Source organism: Pogona vitticeps, chromosome 2 (genome assembly GCF_051106095.1).
Source record: "Pogona vitticeps strain Pit_001003342236 chromosome 2, PviZW2.1, whole genome shotgun sequence".
In the NCBI taxonomy this organism is placed as follows: domain Eukaryota; kingdom Metazoa; phylum Chordata; class Lepidosauria; order Squamata; family Agamidae; genus Pogona; species Pogona vitticeps.
In genome coordinates, this window is record NC_135784.1 from 167,849,430 (window position 1) to 167,876,109 (window position 26,680).

The following is a 26,680-nucleotide window of genomic DNA, read 5'->3' on the forward strand; positions in this document are numbered from 1 at the left end:
TGCCCTTTGCACTACTGCCCTCTTTAAGCAAAGAGGCATGGTTTTGATGCTGGATCACTCTGTGGTTTAGGTAGGGTGGGGAGTTCTATCCCCTATTGTGCCTCCTTGAGAGGGGCTGGACCCTATGATCCATAAGGTCCCTTCTAACTCTGCAGTTCTAAGAGTATGCTGTTATTATTATATACTGGCCAAGCAAATCTAACAGTAACATTTGTAGAGGGCACTGTTTTATAACCCTGTTGTAAAAATGATCTTTTAAATGAGTACTAAAATGTTCTGGTGATTTTTTAAAAAAATTAATATAGTTCTGAAATATTGCTTAAATCGAAAAGAGATGTGGCAGCAGTTGCTCTTTCTTTTAGAAATAAAGAAGGAACCTTTCTGGCCATCATCATTTTAGCAACACATTCTTCTTCCCAATTAAACATCTCCACTCTGCACCGCCAACCAAAAGCAAATTCTAAACATTGTTTTCGCCTTTTCATGGCTGATCATGTTTAAATACAGAATTACTTCGTATTAAATTAACTGAATATCTAGAGGTGGCTTATAGACCACCCCACTCTAGTCCAAACGACTGCTTGAGTGAATGAGACCTTTTACTTCTCCACCCAAAGTATCCTCAGCATGCCCACCCGTACGGAGAGACAGGAGGAACTACAACCAAAGTACCGCATGGAAAACCAATTGCAATTCTGCTTGTACCTTACAATGGAAGGGCAACGATTTATTAGTCCCGCATGCCTGGAAGCAACCAGGTCTTGATAGGATAAAAATCAAAATGATGAGGATGCACCTTCAACAGATGAAGACGTTCACCACATGGGCTGCAAATCATGTTCCATAAATCGCAGAAAGCAACTTCCAAAAAGGCATTCTGTGCATCTGTGTGAAGGGTGCAGTAAATTAAAACTTCTAGGCAACATAAATAGAATGGTGAGCTCTACAAAGGTAGAAAACTGTCTGCTGAAAGCTTCAAAGGACAGCATTAGAGTCTGAACATTCTTCTGGAGGTGCAAGAAAACCACAGCTCAAGACTCTGCACATGGTTCTCCTTCCACTTCACAGGTTTCACTATAAGTAGGAATTTGAACCTAGATCTCTAGCACTCCACCCACTAACTGCACTGTCTTGCCCAAAGATCACTATGGAGCAATTTATTTTCTTTCTTTCTTTTTTTTTAAGCTGGGATCTCCGGAATGGGACATAGCCAATCTTTAATTAAAGGTGTGATCAGATGGCACTTTATCTCACAATCTGCACTCACCGAGGCTGGCATTTTATGGAATGGAGAAAATGAAACAGAGGCGCTACTTGAGCATTACCATATGGGGCTGTGGTAGTAGAGTCTGAATGACAACTCAATAGTCTTGTGTCATAGTTTTTCCTATGCAAATACACTCATTCATTGGGTTTTCAAACAGGTTGTTGTACCCCCCCCCTCCAGGTTCATAAAGAAATTATTAAACACATTTTTATCAACTTAAATTTCTGCAGTAGGTATCAATATATTTAATTTAAAATATTTTATTTTTACAAAATGTTTTGTGTTTAATTTAAATTTTAAGTTATGTGTAGGGTGGGGTTTTTTCCCCCCAAAAAGGGACTGTATGATGATTGTTTACCTCCTGTCCTGCTACTATTGTGAAATTGTCTCTGGTGCCATTTGGTTTTTCAGCTGTTAGTGTTTTACTTTCACTGTTTATTATTTGTTCAATATGTATTAACTTCTTAAATTTATTTATTTAAAATATTTTTACCCCACTTTTCTCCTTAAAAGGACTCAAGGATAGTGTTTCTGCACTAATGGGATGGTAAATAAGTCAAAGAAATAAAATAAATACATAAATAAATGATAAAAGTGAGTTGGGGAGGCATGAAAGTTTCTCAAATATGGGGGTGGGAGAGAGAATATTTGGGTGCTACCTCACCAACCCAGGTTATGGTTTACACAGCCAAAGTGAGCCTTCTTATTTTGGCCTGTGAGGCAAAACATCCCACAAGTGCCCTTCCCTGTCCCTGGCTGGACCATAACTCTGAAAAAAACCATTTGCCATCCTTTAATGACGCCCAAAACGTGCTTCCTGAGGTCACACTGTTGGCAGTGAAGATGCCTCTGCGGCTCAACCAGCTACCTCCATTCTTTTCTCAAGCCTTGGGCCACAAAATAAGCTCCAAAAGTGATGAGAAAACTCTTCCAGTTCTTGCACCACCCATCAGTTTTAAAACCCAGGAAAGGACGACAGAAAGAGGGGAAGTAACATGAATAAACAAATAAAATCCATGCAAAATCAGAAAGATGTCTCCAGCATCAACAACAGATGAGCGAACGGCATAGTTCTCTTAGCCTCAGTAATCTGACCCAGTAAAATAACTGAGCTAGGAGGAATGCAGGCTATGCCAGCAACTGGCTATATTTTCAAGAGGTCTGCCCCACTCTTGGAGTCCCCCCCCCTCCTGCTGCCACTAAATGGATCCTGCTTCAATTCCTACCCCCAGAAAACAGAATCCTGGAGTTCCAGCTCACAGCCCCTTCCAAGGCCTACAACAAGGTGGGATTCCATCTGGGAGCTTTTGTATATTATTTTCTTTACCAGTGGTTTATCCCTCACACACACACCCCACTCAATTACACTGCCAGTCCATTCTTCACTGTGCAAGGGATTAAAAAAATAATAATCTTCAAATTGCAGAGCTGGAAGGGAACCTATGGATCATCAAGTCCAGCCCCTCTCAAGGAGGCACAGTGTGGGAATCAAACTCCCAACCTCTGGCTCTGCAGCCTGAGACCTAAACCACTGAGCTATCCAGCAATTTAGAGCAACTCCCAGATAACCCTTGACCCACCCTAGGAGATTCTAGAGGTTCTCCACTTTAAAAGTAACTTTTCCAAGCCCTGCTTATTTTCAGCATAGCCTCTAGATGTCCAAGCCACTAGATCTTCCCAAAACCTCAATTTCTTTCCAGGATTCTTCATGTACAGTACAATGTTGTCAATCTGGCACCAACCCCAACTGAACAGGAAGAGAGGCCCTGAGTATTATCGCAGCATCAGAAAACCACCAACAAACTAACACGAGGCTCCTTCAAGGCCCTTGCCCGGCCAAGCTCTTATCAGGCCTGTCATTTCCTGCAGCGCATCACATTTTGGGCCTAACTTAATCCTCTCTAAATAGCTTCTGTACACACCCAAATAACTGCCTGGAGCCACCAAGGGGAGGAGATGTGAGGAAAAAGAAGCAGCAGAAGGGCCCTCTGTCTCTATCCGTATTTACAAACCATACAGCATCCACAGTGGGCCTCAGGTACCAATAAACAGAGGGGGAGACCTGTGTAGGGAGACGCACATCCTGCCTTTCCAGATCCATCAGGCAGGGGGCAGCAGCAGGGATGCAAAGAAAGCTGTGACCACTGCCCAGACACTTGGGAAAGTTACTTTTACACCCCATGATACTCCACCCAGCATGGCCTCTCACAATCCCAAAGGAAAGCAACTTTCCCAACCTCTTGGACACTGCATTGTAATCATCACATACTACTTCCTGGTTTCCCGGGGTGCTTTGTTCATCTGTGGTTTCAGTGTCATTTCGTAAGATTTGTTACTATTTTCCCAGACTTTTTCATTCTAAGTGCAGTTTTAAATCCCAGCAGTCAGTACCTGTTTTTCTTTCTACTAGACTTTGGGCCCATTATATGCTGGGTTTTTGCTATTTTTAACTACATTCTCTTGGTTACATTAAAAGATTTTCATATATATCCTGATGTTACTATGACTACATGTTTGTACAGTGTTTTACAAATTCATTACATCTGCAGACAACTCAAGAGAAATTTGTGGATGGGCAGTACAAATAACAGCCTGAATCAAGTTGGTAATTTCAACTAATGCAAAGTTACGGAATTTATTTATTTTGAATATTTCTATGCCGCCTGGCTTAGAGTCACTGCTGTTGACAATGAACTGTTGATGCCAATGGTCTCAATGCATCTAATCTAATTAAGGATAGCGAGTGGACTTAGGACAATAAAACAAATAAATAAGTAATGCACTTAGATTCATGTTTACTTAGACATGCGACTGAAATCCAATCCAAGTTGTTTTCATTTGGCTCAACCAAGCCGTGTCTCCTGTTCTCCTAGGGCCAGCCTTACCATTAGGCAGAGTGAGGTCACTGCCTCAGACGGCATGGGCTGGCAGGTAGCAGCAAGTTGTTGGAGGAGAAGGCTGGGCACCATCAAGGTCTCTACTTTTCAACTGTGGGATAATACTGTATGACAAGAACAACAACAAAAATTTCATTTCCTCTCTAGTTAGTTTTTGTTTCGGAGGGGTGTACAGTCATGCCCCGCTTTACGATTGCCCCGCATTACGACGAATCCGCTTGACAATGATGTTTTTGTGATCGCAAAACAATGATCTAAATGGGCTTGTTTCGTTTTGCAAAGTGACAATTTTCAGACAGCTGATCAGCGGTTTCAAAATGGCCGCCGGGTAATTAAAATGGCTCCCCGCTGTTTTCTGGGACAGATTCCTCACTAGACAGCCAACGAAAATGGCCGTCCTATGGAGGATCTTCGCTGGACTGTGAGTTTTCAGCCCACTGGAACACATTGAAGGGGTTTCAATGCGTTTCAATGGGCTTTTTAATTTCGCTTTACGACGTTTTTGTTCTACAGCGATTTCGCTGGAACGAATTAATGTCGTAATGCGAGGCACCACTGTACATATAACCTAGAGTGGTCGTTCGTCTAGAAAGGTGGGTTATAAATTAAATAAAATAAAATAAATAAAATAAATAAAATAAAATAAAATAAAATAAAATAAATAAATAAATAAATAAATAAATAAATAAATAAATAAATAAATAAATAAATAAATAAATAAATAAATAAATAAATAAATAAATAAATAACCATTGATACGTCCATCTCAGGTACCAAAATGTCTTGGGCCCGCTCTGATTGTTTTCCTCTCTCCCCCCCTCCAGCTCCACTGGGTAAACATCAGGCAACATCCCCTGGAACTTTATCACTAAACAAGACCTGGGGCCCTCATCAGCTCTATACCATGAGACCTCATTTATCTCATTTGGCAGAATTTCATGACTCTTCCTGACTTGCAGTTTCGGCTGAGTTTTACATCTGTACAGAAGGCAGGAACGAAAACTGCACAACGGTGATGATGACTAGCTCAGTTTTTTCTTAAAAAACAACAACAGACAAATCTGATCAACCATGATTACAGATAATACAGATAAATAGAGCATCCATGTTCAGAGACAGTATATCTCTGAAAAGGTAGACAGACACTGGCAACTGTCCGACCACTGCTGCTGGAGCCAGATAACATTATAGCGCCCCATTTCTTTTTCTACAAGGCTGTTCTTTCACTTCTCATACTGCTCTTGAATGGAGAAAAGAGGGTTTAGTTTGAAGGTCATATTGCATTATTAAAAAGTAGCATCTACAAAAGGAAGGAATTTATAACAGCAATGTCCATCAGGCAAAGAGGTTTTGTGGAGCTCAAATTCAACTTCCATGAAGTAAACCATACCTATTTCAACCCTGGTGTAGAAGCGTTCTCCTCAAAAAGCTGGGACTCTGAGCTTTGTCAATAAGTTATATAAATAAACCACATAAATCAGAGGTTCCCAACCCCCGGTCCGCGGCCCGGTGCCAGTCCATGGCCTGAGCCAGACTGGGCTGCCGAGACAGACCTCCCACCCATCCCCGCTTGCACTCACCCCCACACAGCCCGTTTGCGGCTGTGCACATGCTCCAGCATGCCCGTCCGAGCGCCACACCACCGTTTGCGCATGCGTACGAGCACATGCACACCCAGACAAGCTTGCATGAGCGCGGGGGGGGGGGGGTGCCCCGCCTTCCCCAATCGGTCCGCAGACCGAAAAAGGTTGGGGACCACTGACATAAATTACTCCAGGCAAATTTCCTTCGGTACATTGGCTTACTCTGCATCTCTGATCTCTGCAGCCTCACATGCTCAAAAATTTCACTCCCGAAGTTTTTAAATATTTTTTTTAAAAAAGGAAAGATGAAAGAAAAAGAAGATTTAATCCTCAGACGCCAAACTAGCTTTCTTTTCCTTCATGCCACTCAGATGTTCGTTATACTACAGCTCCCAGAATTCCTGCCCATTAGGCATATTTGCTGGTGCTAATGGGAAGTGAAGTCCAAAACAAGTGAGCATACAAACAGTCCTGGAGTTCAGATACAGTTACTAGAGTGCTGAAGGCATGCTACACCTTGGAACTGCCACTCCTTTCACCTAAGGTTGATCCTTCAAAACTGGGGTCCAGAACCCTTGAGTCCCAAGAATTCTGAACATCAAACCTCAGAAGCCCCAGCCACCATCTCTTACCAATGCTCTTGAATGAACAAAAGAGGATTCACACTGCGTTATTAGAAGTAGCACACGCAAGAGCAAAGAAAATGTAACAGCATTGTGTATCAGCAAGGAATAAGGAAGAGGTTCTGTTGAATTCAAATTCAGTTTCCACAAAGTAAACGACACATATTTTGACTCTGCTGTAGAGGAATTCACCTCGAAATGAGCTTTTCTCTTTCTTGTCTTTTTTTACTAATGGTAATCCTAGTATAAAACATCCAGAAGGCCAAAAGGTTCCCAAGAATGATCCTCACCGACCAGATAGGCAGGGTATAAACAAACAAACAAACAAACAAACAAACAAATAAATAACATATCTTAAAAAACAAACAAACAAAAACCACTGTCTCCAGTGTTAGAAACTTCCTCCTGGGGAACGTAAGTTGGCCTACAGCAGCCAGACATAAGAATCTAGAGCATCCATATGACCCCCTGGGGGGCACTTGCATATTTGATGGGTGCCAAAAGACTGGAAACAATTATTCACATACCACCTTATAAGGTTTGTTATGTGACTTATACAATCCTGATTCATCCTATACTTCTGTCATACTGTGTTTATGCCATGGCAAAAAAAGAAAAGGAAAGGAAAAGAAAGTTGAGAATGGCTGATCTAGAGCTCTGAGATTAAGCTTACATTTCATATCATTTTTTAAAAAATTAGCTCAGTGTTTTAGGACACTGGCTCCAGAGTCAGAAGTTGGGAGTTCGATTCCCCACGGTGCCTCCCGACAGGGGCTGGACTCGATGATCCACGGGGTCCCTTCCCACTCTGCAGTTCTAAGATCAAATCAAACATGTCTTAGATGAGATGTTACTATGAAATTATATGACAGATTATTATTATTATGGGTTTATAAGTGCCTCAAATTATAACAAATGTATGGAAAGGCATTATTAAACATGCAATTTATTTTAAAAAAAGATAAAACACACCAACATGTGCTCATGACTGGTGCGTCAATACCTCATCATATAAAAGAGGCCTCACAATAAAAGCTAAAGCGATAGGAATAGGAATACAGTATGGGGCAGCATAGGGGGAGTCACCCCAACACATTCTACAAACTAGTCTAAGGAAAGTATTGATGACATTCAAATGTCATCTCACACTGGACGTTGCTCCACAGGGTGGAACAAACAGACATGTACAGCCAAAGGAAGAGGTTTCTGTGCACTCTCTCTCTCTCTCTCTCTCTCTCTCTCTCTCTCTCTCTCTCTCTCTCTCTCTCTCTCTCTCTCTCTCTCTCTCTCTCTCTCTCTCTCTCTCACACACACACACACACACACACACACACACACACACACACACACACACACACACACACACACACACACACACACACACACACACACACACACTTCAGTGGATTGTCTTGCTGGAGGGTCTTCTTTAGCACTGGAGCCCTCTCCGCAGTGACCAACTTTAGGGTCCCTGCTCCTGCCCTTCCTCCAACCTTGCTTACCGCTGGTGGAGGAGCAAGGGTTGTTGGAGGGCTTTAAAAGCGTAAATTGCTGAAATTGAGGAAATTCCTACCTTCGCCTTGTCAGAGCTTCAAACAAGCCATTTATAACCAGCTGTAAAATGTTTGCAGCTGGGACACAATATAAGCCCATTTGTCTCAGAAGTGCCATCCCATCCCTATTGGCAGAGAGAAGCATGTCCCACACATGGAAGTGCTCATCTCTCTCTCTCTCTCTCTCTCTCTCTCTCTCTCTCTCTCTCTCTCTCACACACACACACACACACACACACACACACACACACACACACACACACACACACACACACACACTCCAGGCGGTATAGGCAGCGGGCAAGGAGCATTCCCATTGTACATCTCTTCAGGAAAGCAAGTGTGATGTAGTGATTCGAGTGTTGAAATGAGACTCCAGATTCAAACCCGGACTGAACCATGGAGCTCACTGGCTGACCATGACCCAGCTGCTGTCCCTCGTCCTAACCCACCTCATGACTGCTGAAAGTAAAGTGTGCTCACTGGAAAAAAAGGAGTAGGTAAATCTAACAAATAAAACAATAGTATTTAAAAAGCCTCATAAGGCAAAAACTGTCCCTATGATCCCCAAGCAAGCCTGCAGTGGTATGTTGGAGGGCATTGTCCCTTTGCCAGGGTGGAAGTATGACTCGGTTCATTGGGCTTCTGTGTGTGGAATGGAACAATGCCATCTTTGTCTCAGGCACCAAAGTGTCTTGAGTCAGCCTTGCATCCACACACACAATGATATACACACAAGCCATATGGGGACCATATACCGCACCCAACAAATATCATACCCTACTCATGTGCTTATCATGCACAACCTCAGGTACATTAACCTTACACTCTGTTACATTCATAAATGACACTAATGCTCACTTGAATTCCTTCACCCTATACATCACATTTTTACGCAAAAAACCCTAAAGACCAATGCAGCCAGACATGCTTAGTTTTAATTTTATACATGCTACATATTACATATTCCTTCCACCACAAGAAACACCCACAAATGTGACATAAACCCGGATCACTCTCAAACATAGGATGTGGTTCTGCAACCTTTACAACTAAAGCCTTGTGGTGGTGATGATGGTTTTCTAAAAGAAAGATTTTAAAGTTCTTCGCCCACTAGAAAGTTCTGTGCTTCTGCAAAAAGCCCTGTAGAATATATATATATATCTCAAAACAAAGATTTGTGGTTAGAAAAATCTCTGGTCTAAGTCAACAGCTCATGGTCCCAATTCTTTCATTCAGTGTGCATTGGTCCCATTCTGACATCCTGCTCAGAATCAGGTTGGCAGATCAACCTGTTTTCCATTTACCTCCACACATGGTTCCAGTTAGATACAACAGGACTAGATTTCAGCCTCTGCTCAGTCACAGAACTCAATGAGTTGCCTTGGGCCTACAAACCTACGTCATAAGGCTCTCACGCCGAGAAATGAGATTTACTATGGAATTCTAATAAAGCACTACAGAAGTGACAGGTAATGCAATTTCTTACCCTTGCAGAGGCCTCTATCACAGCCAACAGCAGGCTGGACTTTATCTGATTGCTGTCACATTATTTTTTTATCTTACACAGATTCCACACAGAGGTAAGTGAGTGGAAGACTCAATGGCCTATCATGGATAGCCCTGGGACTGTGTGTGTTACGGGATCAAGGAAAAGCTGCTTTCAGAAGGGCTCTACTCTGCAGCAGCTCCCATGCTTCCTTGTGGGCATGGAGATACTGAGCTTGTAAGCCAATTCCACATAGCTACCAGCAATGGGTTTCACTTCTGCCCACCCACCTAACCACATGTATCTATGACACTCTTGTTTGCGGCCCGTCACTAGATTAGAGGGAAACAAAAGAAAGGTCTCCCAACATGCTGACGGTTTGCTGTCTGTTCACCTGAAGGCCTTCTTACTTGCAAGGCTGCAGGAACATGTGCGCTCTGTACGAATGCAGAGCCCACCTTCAACTGCTGGCACTTGCAAAAGCCCTGAGTTTGCAATTTGGTGTGGCTAGGGGAGGGGAGAAGAGTCACCACCACAAAGGAAAACGAGAGACAAACTAAGAAAAGTGTTTAGAAATACCCAGCCAATTGCATTATTTTATGCACCATCCGTTTTCTCAGTGTCTCAGTGACTTCTGGAAAAGGCATCAGTTACTTTTTGGGAAAGGGAGGAGTTGGTCTCTTTCTCTCTCCTCCAACACACACACACACACACACACACACACACACACACACACACACACACACACACACACACACACACACACACACACACACACACACACACACACACACACACACACAAGACAGCATGGTGCCATGCAAATAGTTTTAGTTGACACACAGCCGTTAGTAGGGCCTTTCTTTGAGCTGTCCCATCTTCTGCTCATAATGAGACCCAGTGTGGTATAGTAGTAATTAGGTTTGTAGCACTAGGATTTGTAAGCCCCAGATTCAGATCCTCCAGTGAGCCATGCAAACTCGCTAACTCACCTTGGGTTCATCCTCACCTACACCACAGGGCTGTTGCAAGAGTTAATGTAATTTTTCCCCAGGGGACATAAATCAGGATAAATGTAACTAAATGCATATGCAAGCATCTAGAACTCTACCGTCACTACTTCCCTACCAGTTCTTCGGATTTCCTGCCACCTTCATTTTGCCCTCTGAAAACAGACACATTGGCCTTCTGGATGGAAAGACTGGATCATTTCTAGATCCCGAAGACTGCCAAATACTTAAATAAAAGCAGTCACTGGTACAAACTACTTTTACTCGTGGCATGAGTGTAGAGTGTCAAAGACACAAATGGACTTGGTGGTAAAAGAGGAAGATACCAGGAGTCCACACAGACCTTGAAACCTGGGGTTACGGCCAGGAAACCCTAATGTCAATTAGGGAGAACTGCCTGGCAAAGATCATCCCGAAAAGCTCCCTCGCCCCTCCTGTCACTCCCTTGCATCAGGTCACATAAGTCGCAGTGGAGTTTGGTCCTTAAGCGCAGGCCCCACGTTGAGTCCAAACTCCCAAACTCCGATTCAGAGAGCAGTTCTGGGAATAACTGACCACACGCATTAACGCCCACGGTCAGGTCAAGGGCTGTTTTATCCACTCGGGGTCCTTCCCGGTGTGTGTGTGTGGGGGGGGCTGCTCATCTTGCGCCCCTGAACCCGCAGGCCAAGCGTCGGGGCTGCCATCCCTTCTCGGGCTCAGTGACAGCTCGAGACAGGAAGCGCTTTGATTTCCCGGCGCCAGCGAAAGAGTTAAAGTGCCACATTTCTACCGCCGAGTGCTTTGGCAGCCAGACTGGGGTGGGGCCGCTCCAAATATGAAACCGCTTTGAAAGGGAGCGAGCGAAAAGCCAGCTCCCCTCGGAGCGGATCGGATCGGAGCGGGGCGGGCGGGGAGGGCAGACGGGCCCGGAGAAAGAGGAACGGGAACTCAACGCCGCCGCACTTCGAAGGACCCCCCCCCCCCCGGCCAAGGTGCGGGTTCCCCCCCCGAAGGACTGGCTCCACACGCCCACACTTGGGAGCCAGGAACGTGTAAATCAAAGATCTGATTCTTCCGCCCGGTGGAAACGTTTGCGGCGAACGCCAGAAACAAGGGACGGCGGGAGGGAAGCGATTTGGCAGGTCCTCAAAGAGAAATGGGGACGCACGACCCACGGGGGACACCTTTGGGTGTTTGACAGATCGCCCCCCCCCACACACACACACCCGACAGCTCAGCCTCCAGATTCCAACAGAGCGTTAGGAAATAAAAAAACACAGCATCGCCTCCTTCCGCCTCTCTCAAGCCTCCCCGGGTGCTTTGTTTATTTGCACGTCAGGCTGTGCTACACACCAACTTCGAGGGATCCCTCTCGACTCCCCCCCCCCCTTACGCCCCAAACAAGCGCTTTTTTTTCCCTAAGCCGCGGAAGAGACACCAAAGTGAAAATCAAGCCCCAGCTGTCTGGCTTCGGGACGCTCCTCTCCCGCCCTTACCTAGCACAGTCACCTCAAAGCAAGCCTTCTCCCTCTTTCTTCTCCCTTTTTCCAACCCCCTCTATGACACCCCCTCTCCGTCGCCTCCCCCCAAAAGCCCCCAAAGGCTGGGGGGGGCATAACGCGCTTGCATATCGAGACAAAGAGCCACAAAACTGAGGTACTGCCTGGCTACCCCATACACACACTCCACACACAATCGAGCTGTCCTAGAAGCGTCTCCGGCTGCAAAAAAAAAAGGGGGGGGGGGCTAAATATGTTCCAGAGACTTAGAAAAATAATAATCTCAGAACCTTCCTCGAAAGACAGAGAAAAGAGGGAGGGGAGGGGGTAAAGAGAAGCCTTAGAAAGATTTGTCCCGTCTCCCTCCCATTCTTCTCCCTCCACTTCTTTTTCCCCCTTTGGCAACATCAAGAGTTCCAAAGCAGGAAACAAAAAAAAAGTTGGAAAATTGGAACTCGAAGCCACCAATCAGGAGAGCGGCCAGCGCACCAAAAGAGCGCCCCCTAGGAGGATGCCCACGCCGATCCACCCGTGCTCGACGCCCACGCAGGGTTTAAAATAATAATAAAATAAGATAAAGCCCCGACCCCACCTACTTTGGCCAACTCAAATAATTTTCCTCCCTCTCTGCCCGCATCCAGCCCGCCACCACCCAAACTCAGCCCGCTGCCCTCCCGCCGTCCCAAAACATCGCAAGGAGCCGCGAAACTTGGATCGTCGCCGGGCACCTACATTGCAAGCTGGCTGGCTGAGGCCACCCGAAGGGATCCAAGCCCACGAAACAGGGGCTGATGCTCGACTTCCGCAGCATGCAAGCGCTCCGGTTGGTAACATCGTAGAGTTGCCGCGGCGTGACGGCGAACGCCTCCATGCAGTCGTACATCTCTCCCCCTCCCCAACCTCCCGCCGCACTCCGGAGGAAGGAGACAAGGGGGGAAATAATAATTAAAACAAAGAAGAAGAAGAATCCACTTAGGATGCAGGGGGGAAAAATGGACAGGAAAAATAATGATGGTATCGGCAGTGGCGGGGATAAGGATGGTGATGATAATGGTGCGTTGAGGATGATCGCGAGGATCCAGGAAGAGATGGAAATGTTCAACGCTTCACTAAGAAAAAGAGGCGGCGGTTCATGGAAGGAGGGGAGGATTTAGCTCGGCCGCGATCACACGCGCCTCGATTTTCACGCGTGTAAGGCACACGACGCGACCGAAAGTTGGGCGCTTGGGGGGAAAAAAAAAAGTCCACTGCTCTGCAGCTGCTTTGGACTGCCTGCCCTCGTCAGAGGCTATTACCTTGGGGGCGAAAGCAGCTCAGGACTCCCAAGCTGGTGGGTGTGGCTTGGAGCCGAAAGGGGCTGGGCCGTGTGGGAGGGAGGGGCGCGCCCCGTACACGCACACGCACACACACACACACACACACACACCCTGGGTATGCTCACTAAGCCATCGCGGGGGGGGGGGGCGGAACAACACGCCGAGGAGGCCCTAAGAAACGCACACAAACACTGATTCACAAGCAGGCAACGCAACAAGGAAATCACACACACACACACACACACACACACACACACAGAGCGAGAGAGAGAGAGAGAGAGAGAGAGAGAGAGAGAGAGAGAGAGGCACGGCTAGTGTAGAGTTATTCTTTATAACGCGTGGATATTTCTTCCCCTCTTCTGGGGCTTCTTTCCGAAGCTGAACCACGTTAGCAATTCAAGCTACAGCACGGAAAGATTCCCCCCCCCCCGCTCCCCCAAACAGTTAAAAGTAGGGACAAGCTGATTCCATGAATTCTAACTGTTTGGGAAACGAGTTCCACTGAACTAAATGGGAACAGGCTACTGAGTAAAACCCGCGTGGCTTACAGAGGTGCCTCTCAAAAGATGTGCTTGACTAACCCAGAAGAGTGATTTAAGAAGGTGTCTCCAGAGTCAGAAGACGGTTGGTTAGGACAACGCTTTATTTTCACCAAGCTGGTGGGATAGTGTTTCAGCACTTTTCCCTATCCTTTGACCACCTCCATCCATCCAGAGCTTCATCCCAAGATGTAAGAGGATAGCGACTGCAACCGAATTGAGCTGGACTCCATAGGACAGGTGCCACCCCAAAAGTCACTTGACATGAATTGTAATGCCATCCTGTTGTGGTTGCACAATGGAGAGCAACTGTGATGGTGCCAAATGGAGGGCAAGGCACCACTTCCGTAGGCCCAAAGGGCACAGAATCACCTTTCAATGCCCTAGGTAGTTCTCCAAACATATACAACAGGTTACAGTGGAGGGGGGGGGGGAGGATTCAGACCTAGTTATTCCAAGTCAAAAGCAAAACTTGCAAAAGTGACCTCTTCCAAGTGTTGTGGCCTCTCCAGGGGCAAAAAGGGGGGTTGGGAGCCACAGGATCTCAACCCACCTCTGCTCCCTCCAAGATTGCCCCACTAGAGTACACAACTTCCTACTATCAACTTCCCTACCATCAAGAACATCACTGGTGACACAGTGTGGAAATAATCTTGCAACACAGCTTGCAGCTTCCTTAGACTCAGTGAATGCCGTGCAGTCCCCGTGGCTACCAGCCATGCTGGCTGGAGGACCTGGGGAACTGCATTCCACCAGGTCCCTTTTCCAAATTCTGGATTTAAGGGGTAGCAACTGGGGCGTCTGAGGCAGAGGGACTACACGCCACCCCCACTGGGAGAGCTTCCCTGACCCATCCTGACCCACTGAATTGGGGGTGGCAAGAGATTAACAATTTCTGTCTGCTGTTTCACAATAATGGTCTGTGAACACATCTCCCCCCCCCACTGGCCATCAGATCAATTCCTTCCCAGTTAATAGAGAAAAAATGGGAAACAGTCAAGTTTTCTCCTTCCCCACATTGGGTATATGGGTATGTATTTGATTTTGAAAGGTAGCTTCAAAAAGGCATTGTTATCTTTGGATTCTTTGATCCAGAATAAGGGGTGTGATTTCAATTCCAACACTGAATCATTTGTTTGTTTATTTCTACAATCAGAATAGTTAAATAAAAGGGAGGAGGATTCTAGTTCATAATTGTACATTTATTAGGTGCGATTTCTTGCCCCTATAACTGTATACAAACGAAGGGCACAGCAGTTACTGTATTCTGAATGTAATGGATGTGACTTAAGTGTGTGATATTGTTATGGGTTCATACTGATGGGTTACACCTATACTTATTTGCCACAGGTCACAGCAAATACATTTGCGACAATATTCAGGTTTCTCACTTTCTCTTTCGTTCCCAAATACTTTTAAACCCAGGAATTTGGTGGTGGTGCAGTATTCACAGGTACAGCTACAAGTTAGGCAAAACAATTACCACAAATGCTTTCCTACATGCAATCCTTCCCTTCCCCCTACCAGCATCAAATCTGTTCAGTCCAAAAGGCCAATGGGCTCCTTTGGTTTGGGGGCTGAGGCCAGAGTCTGATCAGTAGAACTCTAACAGGTGAAACTTTTCACAGCATGGAGACAAACATTATCGCCCATTAATTCCTGCAGATCAAATCCCGTTAAAAGGCCCAGCTGTTCAAAATTTCAAGGCTGGGGTGGGTGGGGATTTAAGTCACTTGCTGCAAAACACCACAAGGTCTTATGACACCTTAGTAATGTTTATTATAGCACACAGTTCTGGGGGGTGCAAATGTTAGTTTGTACTCTGATGAAGGAAAAACAACCATGGGTCTCGTGGAATCTTAAAAGTTTTATTTAGCATAAATGCCTGTGGACTGCAGTCCACTTCTCCAGATGAAGGCAGTATATCCTCTGTAGACAGACCACAACATACGGTGAAGTGACATATATTGTCAACGTAGGAAATTAAGCATCCCTGACAAATGGCCATCCAACCTCTGTTTTAAAATCTCCCAGGGTAGTGTGCTGAACAGCTCTTATTATGAGGAAGGGGTTCAGCTATCACATGCAACAATCCAAGAGGGCGACCTTACTGATTTACTTGCCACAGGTAACAAGCCAGTTTTCCAGCAAGAACTCTCTCCATTTCTCCGTTTCTGTCCCGTCTCTAAAAATGTGTTCTACAGTGGGTTAATCTTACTGAGCTTAATGTTTTTATAGATGACATGATGGCCCATAGATTTAAAAGCCTTTCAGCAGGCAAAGGGGAACAAATAAATCCAAGAATCGTTGGATCACTATCCAGGTGATGGATTTGGGTTTTTAAATTCAGTTTAAAGTCATGTGGTCGTTACATGGTTTTGGGGTCACTGTGTGTCCTCTTGGAGAAACGTAAAATCTGTTTTTAAACTATGTTGTATATTGGTAAATGGGCTACATGGGCTTTCAGAACTGCTGCATTTAAGGCTTTGTCCTGCGCCCACCCACTCTTGCAGTGGCTGCCTCTCACAGCCACTAGCCGCTGCTACTATAGTTATTTTATTTTATGTCTTGCAATCTGACATAGTGCTAGAACAGAATGACAGATAGGAAAAAAAAGTTAAATAGAAGTTTCCTGCTTCCAGACACAGGCAAGGAAGCCAGGACTGAAACTGACCAGAGATATTTGGGCTTACAGTAGGACTTACAGGATCTTAGAGTCCCTGGTGTCTACCAACTGCACCTGGGTGTCAAATTGGTGAATGAGGATAGAAAAAAATACTTACTAAGCCCTGGGATAAGTTATACACTGGATTGACCTGTATGTCAACCTACATAGGAGTTACTATAGATCATGGATTCTAAACATTTAATTTAAACCTACAAACGGCTATTGTTATGGGATCTGGAGATATGTACTTGATTTATAACAAATCACCCAAATATCTACTAGCAGATTCTAATATACCTTCCACCCACCCTTAAGGTGATCCAACAGAGGAGGGAATTCAATATGACTACTTCAGAGCTTAGTACTGTAGTTCATTGTACAGAAGGCTGACATAAGCCAACTACTGCCTCCTGCTGAGTGGGAAAGCTGGTGCTATTTCCTGGGCCCCGACAACAAAACTACAATAGCACAGAGGAGGAAAAGCAGAAGCAGGAACGCGAGACCTACAAATTTCCATCCAGTCCTCAAGGACTAGCAAGGAAATTTATCTCTCAGTCTGGGTCCAAACTCTAGCCCAACAGCAGGAAACCTCTGGCCCTCCAACTGCGGATGAACAACAGCTTCCCTCATACTCCGCCAGCAGCCAGCCAGCCAATGGGAATAGGAGTTCAACAACACCTTGGAGACCCACAGGTTCCATTGCCCTCTTCTATATACTGTACTTTTAATGGTCAAAATCCAGTAATAAATTGCAGCTAGAGAAGGCCTACTGAATCAGTGGGGGTCTGGTGAGTTAACACATATGTAAGTTCCATGATGACTCTTATTGTGACTTCCTACCGAATTTTAGCCACTATGTCACTTTTCAGAAAGGAGGAGTGCAGTTATCATCTGATATATTCAGTTAATCCCTGTGATCAATGTGGCCCCTGCTTTCAAGTATATAATCCGTATTGGTCCCGCAGCACCTGGTGCGGTGTCCATGGAAGTGCCCACAACAGGCTCTGATGCCATCTAAGGAATAGTCACTCTACTTCTCAATTGAGTGAACGGGGTGAGATGGTCCAACCAAACGTGCCAACTTTATCTTCTCAAGAATAAGGGGCAGGCTGGCTCCTTTGGTGACTGACCCTCTCTCAGAGACTGGGCCAAGCAAGATGGGAAATTTAACCTTTTTTTTTTTTTTTGCACTATTAGCTCACAAAATACTTTTAGCTACCATGGTAATCATACTGGCTGGGGTGTTATGGGAGCTGTGTGTGGTTGTGTGTGTGTGTGTGTTTTTTTTTAAAGCAACTTTTTCCATCTTTGGGACAGGGTAAGCTGTCTCGTTGGTGTTGCCTCCCCCTCGTATGTTCATGCATGACTAAGAAGCATTTTTGCCTCCTCCTTAATGTAGCCCCTGCTTCCAACACTTGGGCCAATGCAGACAAGACCTTTGCTAGCTGTGTTGGACAAGACTTAATGTCTGTATCTCCTTCAACCGTGGCCGATCTAGCCCTGTTTCTCTTTCCTCTGATGCGCCTAACCTCTTTCCTCTGCCTGTTGCTGACTTGGGGACAAACCAACATTAACTTTTCCCACTGCTTAAACTGGGCTTCTCCCTCACTGGCTAGGCCTGACTCCCTCTCCACTGGTTGGGCCAGGCTCCCTGCCAGGAGCGGGCCAGGCCAGGCCGTTCCACCACGCACGCACACACCCCCCCCGTTTCTCCATTCCCCCCCCCCCAAGCCTCTCCCTTTCCTTCCAGCGCAAAGGCCGAACAAGCGTCAAGCGAGCCAGCGGCATGAACTCTGCAAGAACCCCCTTTGGGTGCAGTAACCTCCGCATGACCCAGCTCCATGGCAGCCCTTCCCTTCCCTTCTCTGCCTGCAGCACGGCAGCCAAACCAGGCCTTTCTTGCTCCCTCTCCTTCCTTCTGCTCAGTTTTTCCATAGCCTCCTTGTGCCCCACAGCTTCCAGCAAGAGGCTCACAGACACCGACAGTCATCACCCCCAACGACTCTTGCCACCTACCCACCGGTGCCTTGGCAATTGATCAATTTTAAACTGGTATTTTTAACTCCTCTTCTAACACTCCACTTCGAGCCAGGGTTTTTAACCAGCTCCTGTTTTGTTTTAAAACCTTTCCTAATCCGCAAACAACTTCACATTTGCAGGCATAAAGGGGAAAAAGTGAATACTTCCATAGATTCCACTACCCTGTCCATCAAGAGTCTGTGCCAGATTATGGTGCAAAAACTTAAAGAAAAGCTCCATATACTCTCAAAGCACCATCATCAGAAGAAAAAGCAGATGTAATTTGTAAACTACAGCATGCAATAACCAGAAATACAATCCTTTGGATTTGCTAAAAGACAGATCAACACAACTACTACTTCACCATTATCTGGTGACAGATCAACCAGAGGTGGTGGTGATGGTTGGATTATGCCCTAGCTATTAGGATTGCTATAACATACACAGCTGTGAGAAATTCATGTCACTAAATCACAATGTCCTCTTCAGAGATGGGAAATTTTAATTTTTTTTACTGCAGTTTCCCAAATCTCCCAGCCAACTTGGCTACCACGCTGGCTGGGGAAGCCACAATAATAATAATAATAATAATAATAATAATAATAATAATAATAATAATAATAATAATAATAATAATAATAATAATAATAATAATAATAATAATAATAATAACAAACGTAACTTTCGCAAGTTCTACTCATCTCAACCCTTACAATCTCATTACTCATTCCAATTGGCAATGCTGTACGTCAACATTCACAAGAGCTTGTTTTGTTAACTTCCAGTCTAAATAATCCAAACTTCCTTTCTTAAGGTTGTTTGTGCAATACCTAAAGTGTATTTAAATAAATAAATGAATACTCTCAACAGCTCCATGCACAAATCAGCACCCATCCTTAATAATCATTGTCTGGCAATTTGGACAAAAGGACAACTTGCATTAAAAGGCACTAATGAGTTTGAGTTACATTAAAGGGTACTAATGGTTATTAATCAGTTTGTGAAAACAAACTCAGAGGGCCTGTGCCATGCCTGCAGCTAAGGGCTGCTTCTCCTCCCTTCCCCCCCCCCCCCGTCCTCTCACCCTCAAAAAATGAAATGAAATGAAAACTTCTCAAGCCCATTCTGATACATGATTCTTTGCTGCAGCTGCTCCCCTTTTTCTCCTGCCTTGTGGCTTTTCCTTGCCTGACTGGGACTTGAGCCCACAAGGGATTCTTTCCTGCATCTCTTTCTCTCTCTTTCGCTTCCACTGGCGGGATCTGAAAGGTCCCAATTAGCCTGACCTGCCTGCCTGCTAATTCAAACCAGAAGCTGCTCTGCACGGGCTCTCAGGAGCTCTGTGGCTGAGCTGTGCCGGGGCCCAGCGCAAGCAGACATTCCCTCACTTGCTCTCTTTCTCTCTCTCTCTCCCCACCCCACTCCTCAGCTTCATCGCCCAGCCTGGCTGCTGCCTGAAGCCCTACTGCGAATGTGAAAGAAGGGCAGGTGAACGAAGGACAGGCAGAGGTGGGAAGGCATCCTTCTCAGGTGCCCTGTGTCATCTGATCTCTTCCTCCTTGCAATATCCTAGCTTTCTTTCTTTCTTTCTTTCTTTCTTTCTTTCTTTCTTTCTTTCTTTCTTTCTTTCTTTCTTTCTTTCTTTCTTTCTTTCTTTCTTTCTTTCTCTTTCTTTCTTTCTTTCTTTCTTTCTTTCTTTCTTTCTTTCTTTCTTTCTTTCTTTTACTTTCTTTCTTTCTTTCTTTTCCCACATGCTTCAATTCTTATGAATTTGCCTGCAACTCTGAGCCCAGCCCAGACAATGGAAAACTTTCTTGGAGCAGCTTACTGTCTAGGACCGACCGTTCAATCCCTTGCCATGGCAAACTCAGTTCCTGCTCCCAACAGAAACTCACACTGAGATTGGGCTGGGGCCCCAACTTTGCTGGGGGTGGGGGCTATTTTCAAGGAAAAGTGAAGGTGTGTTCAAGCTTTCCAGTTACCATTTATCAAAGGAAAGGGGGAGGATTGGAGAAAAACATTGGCTGCACATATGATTACTTTTAGCCACTTCAGATAGTGACTTCATCTCAAAACATTCACACGTTAACACATGTGAATAGGTAAATTGAAAAGGCACTTAATTATAACTCCAGTTGATAAAGGGAAGGGGACACACCCACCCTGTACATTCCAGAGAAAGAGCCATTGCTTGAGAGGAAGATATTGCTGGGAAACAGCTAGGCCGCTAACAGTGCAATCCGATAGATGTCCTTTCACAGAATCATAAAAATCATAGAGAAGTGAAGTTGGAAGGGGCCTACAAGGCCATCAAGACCAACCCACTGCTCAATGCAGGAATAGAATCAAAGCATATCTGCAAGGTGATTATCTAAGTTTTTCTTGAATTCCTCCAGTGTTCGAGCACTCACCAGCTCCTGAGGTAACTGGTTCCACTGCCGTACTGCTCTAACAGGTAGGGTGTTTTTCCTGATATTCAACCGAAATCTGGCTTCCTTTAACTTGAGCCCATTGTTGTGTGTCCTGCACTCTGGGATGATCAAGAACAGATCTTACCCCTCCTCTGTATGACAGCCTTTCAGATATTTGAAAAATGCTATCATATCATATTCAGAGGCCCCATTGAGTTGAGTTAGACTTACTCTTTGGCAGATGGTGCAGAGAGGGTTACAACTAACAAGAGTCCTTCCAGATGAGAGTTTTATGGGGCAGTCACCCTGCTACTTTCACAGAGGGTACAGATAGCATGGCCTTCAAGTTTTAGCCTTCCTAAGATCACCCACTGCTTTCTCCATCTTGGCATGGAAGCAATGGGCACTACGGCACTTGTTAGAAACCAGCCTTTGGATATTTTGAACTATAAATCCTATCACCGTGTGCCAGCTTGGGATGGTGAAAGTTGCAGTCCAAAGTATCTGAATGGCACCATGCAGAAGTGGTGTACATATGTGTGGGGGGGGGTATTCGTGCATGCTGATATAAAGAGTGCCTATGGGTAAAGACGAGAGAGTCTTCTATCTTCTCCCTATGGAGCTACCTCTCATTAAGGAGCTAGGCAAAAACCTCACCACTTCTATGGCTTGTGTGTCCCAGAAACCCACAGAAATAGGCCGGGGGGATGTTTCCAGGAACCCCTCCAACATCTGAGACAAGTGGTGAGAGGAACTGGGAAAGGGAATGCGAGATCATCACAAACCTAATTTTACAATGTACTCAGGAAACTGGGATGTGCTGAGTGGGCATCAAAGAAGCTGGTGACAATGAGGCTCAGTTCCTGGTCTGGAGTAACAATTGTGCCTAGATTTTTCTGAGCTGCAAAGGTATCTGCAAACCTTTTTGCTAGCCTGTCCCTCAGCTCTCATTTATATCTGGCATTTATTGTGTAGTGATAGCTGGAACGAAGCAACTCTTGTATAGTCTTTTAAAAATGCTGTGACTAATAATTCTGGCGTAGTTTGTACCTGCAAGCAAGCAGATAGCTATGTCCATACCTGTCTCTAACAGTAGCTATGTACTAAGTGCAGCAACAAGGTATTTTCACAATGTGTATTAGCTGGTGGCAGCAATGCTCCATTCAATGGAGAAAACACACACACAGAGAGAGAGAGAGAGAGAGAGAGAGAGAGAGAGAGAGAGAGAGAGAGAAGAGTCTTTTGTTTCCCATTTTATCTTCACAACATCTCTGGGTGGTGGGTCAAGTTCACCTAGTGGTCTAAATCTTGATCCCCTAAATCCCCATCCAGTCCTCTTAAGCACTATACCATTCTAGCTCTAGAAAGACTGTGGAGTCTCGGGGGACCCAGACAGCCTTGATGAATCTGGGCTAATCTGGGTAAGAGCAGATCAGGAGAGCAACCTGAATTGGGCCAGACATGACACCATCAATGAAAGTCAGACCAGAAACCACAAAGGAGTCCTCCATCCAAGGAACAACAGACCCCCTTCGAGAAATTAAGGGGCAGGGCTTGATTCAACATGTGGCAAAACAGGAGAAGTGTTCACTGGTGTTCAGTTCACTGGTGGCCCTTGTCAGAGGAAACCTTTTTTTCTGAACCTGTTGACTTATGTACTCTTTTTTTTTCAGATACTGTTTCCCTGTTTTGTTCAATTTCATCCCTGTAGGCTTCTGACAGGAGGGAATGCATGTGCCGATTACTGTTTTCAAGTTCAACTCCCAGAATCCACCAGTCATCTTGGTGACTGCCCATGCTTGCTAGCTAGGGGATTCTGGTAGCTGTAGTTTAAAAAAGTAACTTTTTCAAACTCAGCTGCTGTTTTTTTTTTTAAATACAGGCCTTGATCAATGGTAGCATCTATCTGGCTAGCACAGAACTCGTTGACTTACTTGAGAAGTTCCTTTGTATGACCTTTGACGTTCTGGAAACATTAATCCTACACGTCAAAAGACCAGGTGACATTCTGGGTTTGCTGCGTTTGAAGCAGGTATTTCAAAACAGTCTTTGCTGAATCATCCTATCTGGTCCAATGTATGCACCGGCTCCTCACCATATGTTAAACCCTTTGCTTATTTTGCTGTGTTGATTGAGGTATGCTTAATTCCATTGACATCAGTGGACTTAAGTGGATTCTCATTTTGCTTAAGCTCAGACAATTTCTGTGAATTCAACAAAACCTATCTACCTTCTTCCCTTGCCTTCTTGCAGAGACCCTGAAAGTCTGAGATATGGAGGGACTGTTCAAAGCTTATTGGCCCTGCTTTTAATGTGCTACAACACAAATATTTGTTCCTGGCTGATTTTTACAAATGCCACTGTGAAATGACCATGCTGACTGGGAAGATGGGAATGATGGTGTAGCAAATCTGGAGGATGTTGAGCTGATGCTTATCCTCTTTGATAAAAAGATTTCTGTGCTGTTGTTTGTTTGTTTGTGGTGCTATCTTTTTCTATGGCTGTAACTGATCCCTTATGCATCGGTCCTTAAGGACAAGTATTCTCAACCACCTGATCAAAAGAATTGTCAACTGCTGTGACATTTTGACTCTTAAATGAGAATTTAAGATCAGCCCCTTTCTTTCTCAGCAAGAGCATTAGTCAAACACAGACACACAATCTTTTTTACCACAATCTTGTATTTTGAACAAAATACAATTTTTGTGCAAAATACACAAAACCCCTGAAAGAAGTTACAAAGTGCAAAAAAGCACAAAAGCCCTCCTAACACAGAAGAGAGAAAATTCATTTTCACCTGTAAGAAAAAAAATAAGCACAGATGTATAACTTCTCTCACACTCTGCCCTTTCACTTTTCTGTACAGACAAGAATGTGTGTCATGTGTTCCTGTGAAGCAGTAACTCATGCTTGTGTGACTGTAATATGTATATTGCAATCTTATGGGGCTCCTCGCACCCAGGGCTTCCTGGAAGTAAGGAGGAAGAGAACAGATGTTCTAGTGAAGTCCCTTCCTCCCACCCCTATCCAGTGCATCTTTCTAGAGAAAAAGATTGCGCGAGCCCTGTTAAGTGAAGGCAGGAAGTTCCAATTGTGGAAACAGGTTCTGGGCACAACAAGTCTACAGTTCCTATCCGAGAAGAGGCGGACAACTGTTTCCTGTTGTGGCAATGCTGACAGCTTCCTCTGATGGCTGGCGCTGTGGGGATATGGGACACATCACATCACATCACAACCTGGCAGCCAACAGGTTTGCTGGCGAGATTAAATTTCTCCTGCCTTCCCTCCTTTAGACCTGATGAACCATTGCTAAGGCAGAACTATAGCTAAAAGTGGCCCAAAACCTTTTGATGCAAGAATGACACTGAAAATATGTTACATGGACAAGAGTTGGTCGGTCTTTGCCCACAAAGACAGGTTGTTTCCATGCAAGTGTTTCCTTAAGTGGTCACCTGGCATGCACATGTATCAAGCTTGCATCTGCACAGAACCACTTTGGAATATTCTTGTACTGGTGGGAACCCCACCCTTCTCCCACACTGTGCTTATGCAGCCACACCTTGGTATCTCCCTTCCGTTCTTATTCTAAGGGGATGGCAGGTTGTTTGAGTTCTCAAATAACCATCTGAAGAACCACAGTTACAGGAAAGGAACCTGTCCTTCATGATGTGCAGGATTCCTACATATGGGAGATTCTGAAGCTTACCCGTGGAGGTGAAAGGACATCACTGCAGCACTGGTGAGAGAAAAGCTCCATTAAGGAGGGCATGCTGTCATGGACAAACGTCCAGGTAAACATAAAAGATCGAGACCATGCTGCAGCATGACACAGTGCTGGCAAAGGCAAGATGAAACATGTGGAGGCAGCCATAGCTCTTGTGGAACAGCTAAACATGCCTTCTGGCGCAGGAAACATAGTAAATCTGCATGCATGGGAGATGACGTCCACCACCCGCATTTGTAAAACACTGAGTGGAAACAGGTTGACAGCTTTTGCACCTCCAATATGTACAAAAAGGCAGGAGAGTAAGCAAAACCAAGAAATCCTGTTAGCATAAAAGCTTAATTCATGTAACGTATCAAGCCATTTGCAAGGCTTTCTCGTGCTTTGAGGGGGAAAAGTGTGGGAAGAATGAGGTTCAAGTCTCCGAAAATTTTGGAGCGAAAAGAGATATCCAGGTGGAACACTACTTTTCACCTGTGGAACACCATGAATGGCTAGTCAACCTGGAGGGCACAGAGTTCACTTGTTCAGCTGACTAATCCAACCCCCACAAGGAAGGTTACTTTAATGGCTACCAGATGTTGCTAATGGTTTGAAGGGTTCAACCACATCACCCAGACTAATAATAGGGCTGATGCTGACATGGTCAAATACCACAGGATTTGCTCTGCTTATAAAACGGGCGAATTCGAAGTATTTTTACTGACTCCATGACCCAAGGGCTGATTAGAATAGTTCAGCTTTTTTTTTTGCTCCCAAAGCAGCTTCTTTTTCTCTGCCACTAGGGTTGTTTTTTGTCCCCTCTACTTTTCAAGCTGGTATGATTTTTACAGGCTTTTTCCTGTGAAGCTAGCTGTGGTACATTCTTGCAAAGATGGGGGCGTGTCTGTAGGTGGTGTTTCTGTGATGCAGGCAATTGGGGCATGATTTTCAGGACCAGGGGAAGTCCCTTGATCATTCCCCAAATTTGTTTATTTTATTTTTAAAATTCTAACATAGATGAAGTTAGCGCTGGATCACCCGGTTGCTGGGTCATTATCATAATTTATTCCTACATTTATGCCTTATGAAAGGATAAGCAGAAGCAGGACCAGAGGAAGGAATGAAGGGGGGGCTGTAGGCTGGAATTCGAATCCCATCCCATGCAGTAAGAAAGGTGAATTCTCGAATCAATCTGCAGTCCCTGGGTGAGCACTGACTGCACTTTCAAATGTAATATCGGCTGGAAATCAAACTGCAGTAAATCCAAATTGCTCTGATTTGCCTTTACAGTGTAGCTGCATCCACTGTCTGGGCTTAGGAAAGGAAACAGAAAAGGCAGATCCTAGTGGTTCCCTTTGAGGGAGGGTGCAATTCTATCTTTCTAGGATGCTCTGTTGGGTTTCAGTTCTGCTTCCTATACACTCAGTGCACTGTAAAAAAAGAAGAGGGTCTTGTTGGGGTGGGGTGAGGGAGGGTGGAAATATCTTGCCTGATTCTCTCTGGAGCCAGCAAGAGACGGGAATACCCTCAGGCACCTTCCTGCATTCCAGCCAAATTGATGCCATAAACACACTGAAACATTCACAGTCCAAGAGTGAGGATCCAAGGGACAAGAGCAGAGCAGGCAGTAAGGACTAAATGCTTTTGGGAGCCCACAAGTCCACACTGCTTCCTGGCAGACTCCAGGGTCATTGGGCACCAGACCCACCCAAAGAGATGCTGCTTATCTGTGTTGGCAACTAGCCTGTCCTTCTATGCCCAGGGAAATGCATGTGGACTGGACCTCTAAGTACTTAGGGCCCTCACCCCATCTGACACTCGGAGCAGGGTTTTCTCTGCCCTCGCAACCCCACAAAAAAACAACCCTGGAGGCTCATATTCAAAACAAAACAAAACCCTTCTAATTACTTTCTCACCAGCTCCCAGGAGAGTAGACAGATGTCCTCGCAGCTACAAGGAACCCAATTAATACCGCTCTCCAGGCCCAGCATCCAGCCTCCTCCTTCCCCAAACAATTACAAAATCAATGGTGGGCCAAAACTGCATTGCATAGCAGCACACATAACCATGGTACCTGTAGGTACCAACAGAAATTCGGCTGGCACCCTCGCTGGGTGT

General features: G+C 45.1%; 1 protein-coding gene across 2 annotated transcripts in view; it reads right to left on the minus strand.

Annotated features, from left to right (window-relative positions):
• The window catches only part of RARG (retinoic acid receptor gamma), a 140,601-nt gene that overhangs the window by 41,719 nt on the left and 72,202 nt on the right, over nt 1–26,680 (minus strand). The window contains exon 1 of one of the 2 annotated variants that reach the window (XM_020778058.3): nt 12,636–13,112. The exons of the other annotated variant lie outside the window; for it this stretch is intronic. Coding sequence (XP_020633717.1) covers nt 12,636–12,786 — 151 coding nt within the window. The 5' untranslated portion in view covers nt 12,787–13,112. Of the gene's footprint in view, nt 1–12,635; nt 13,113–26,680 lie in introns of those variants that run through there. 2 annotated transcript variants of the gene reach the window in all.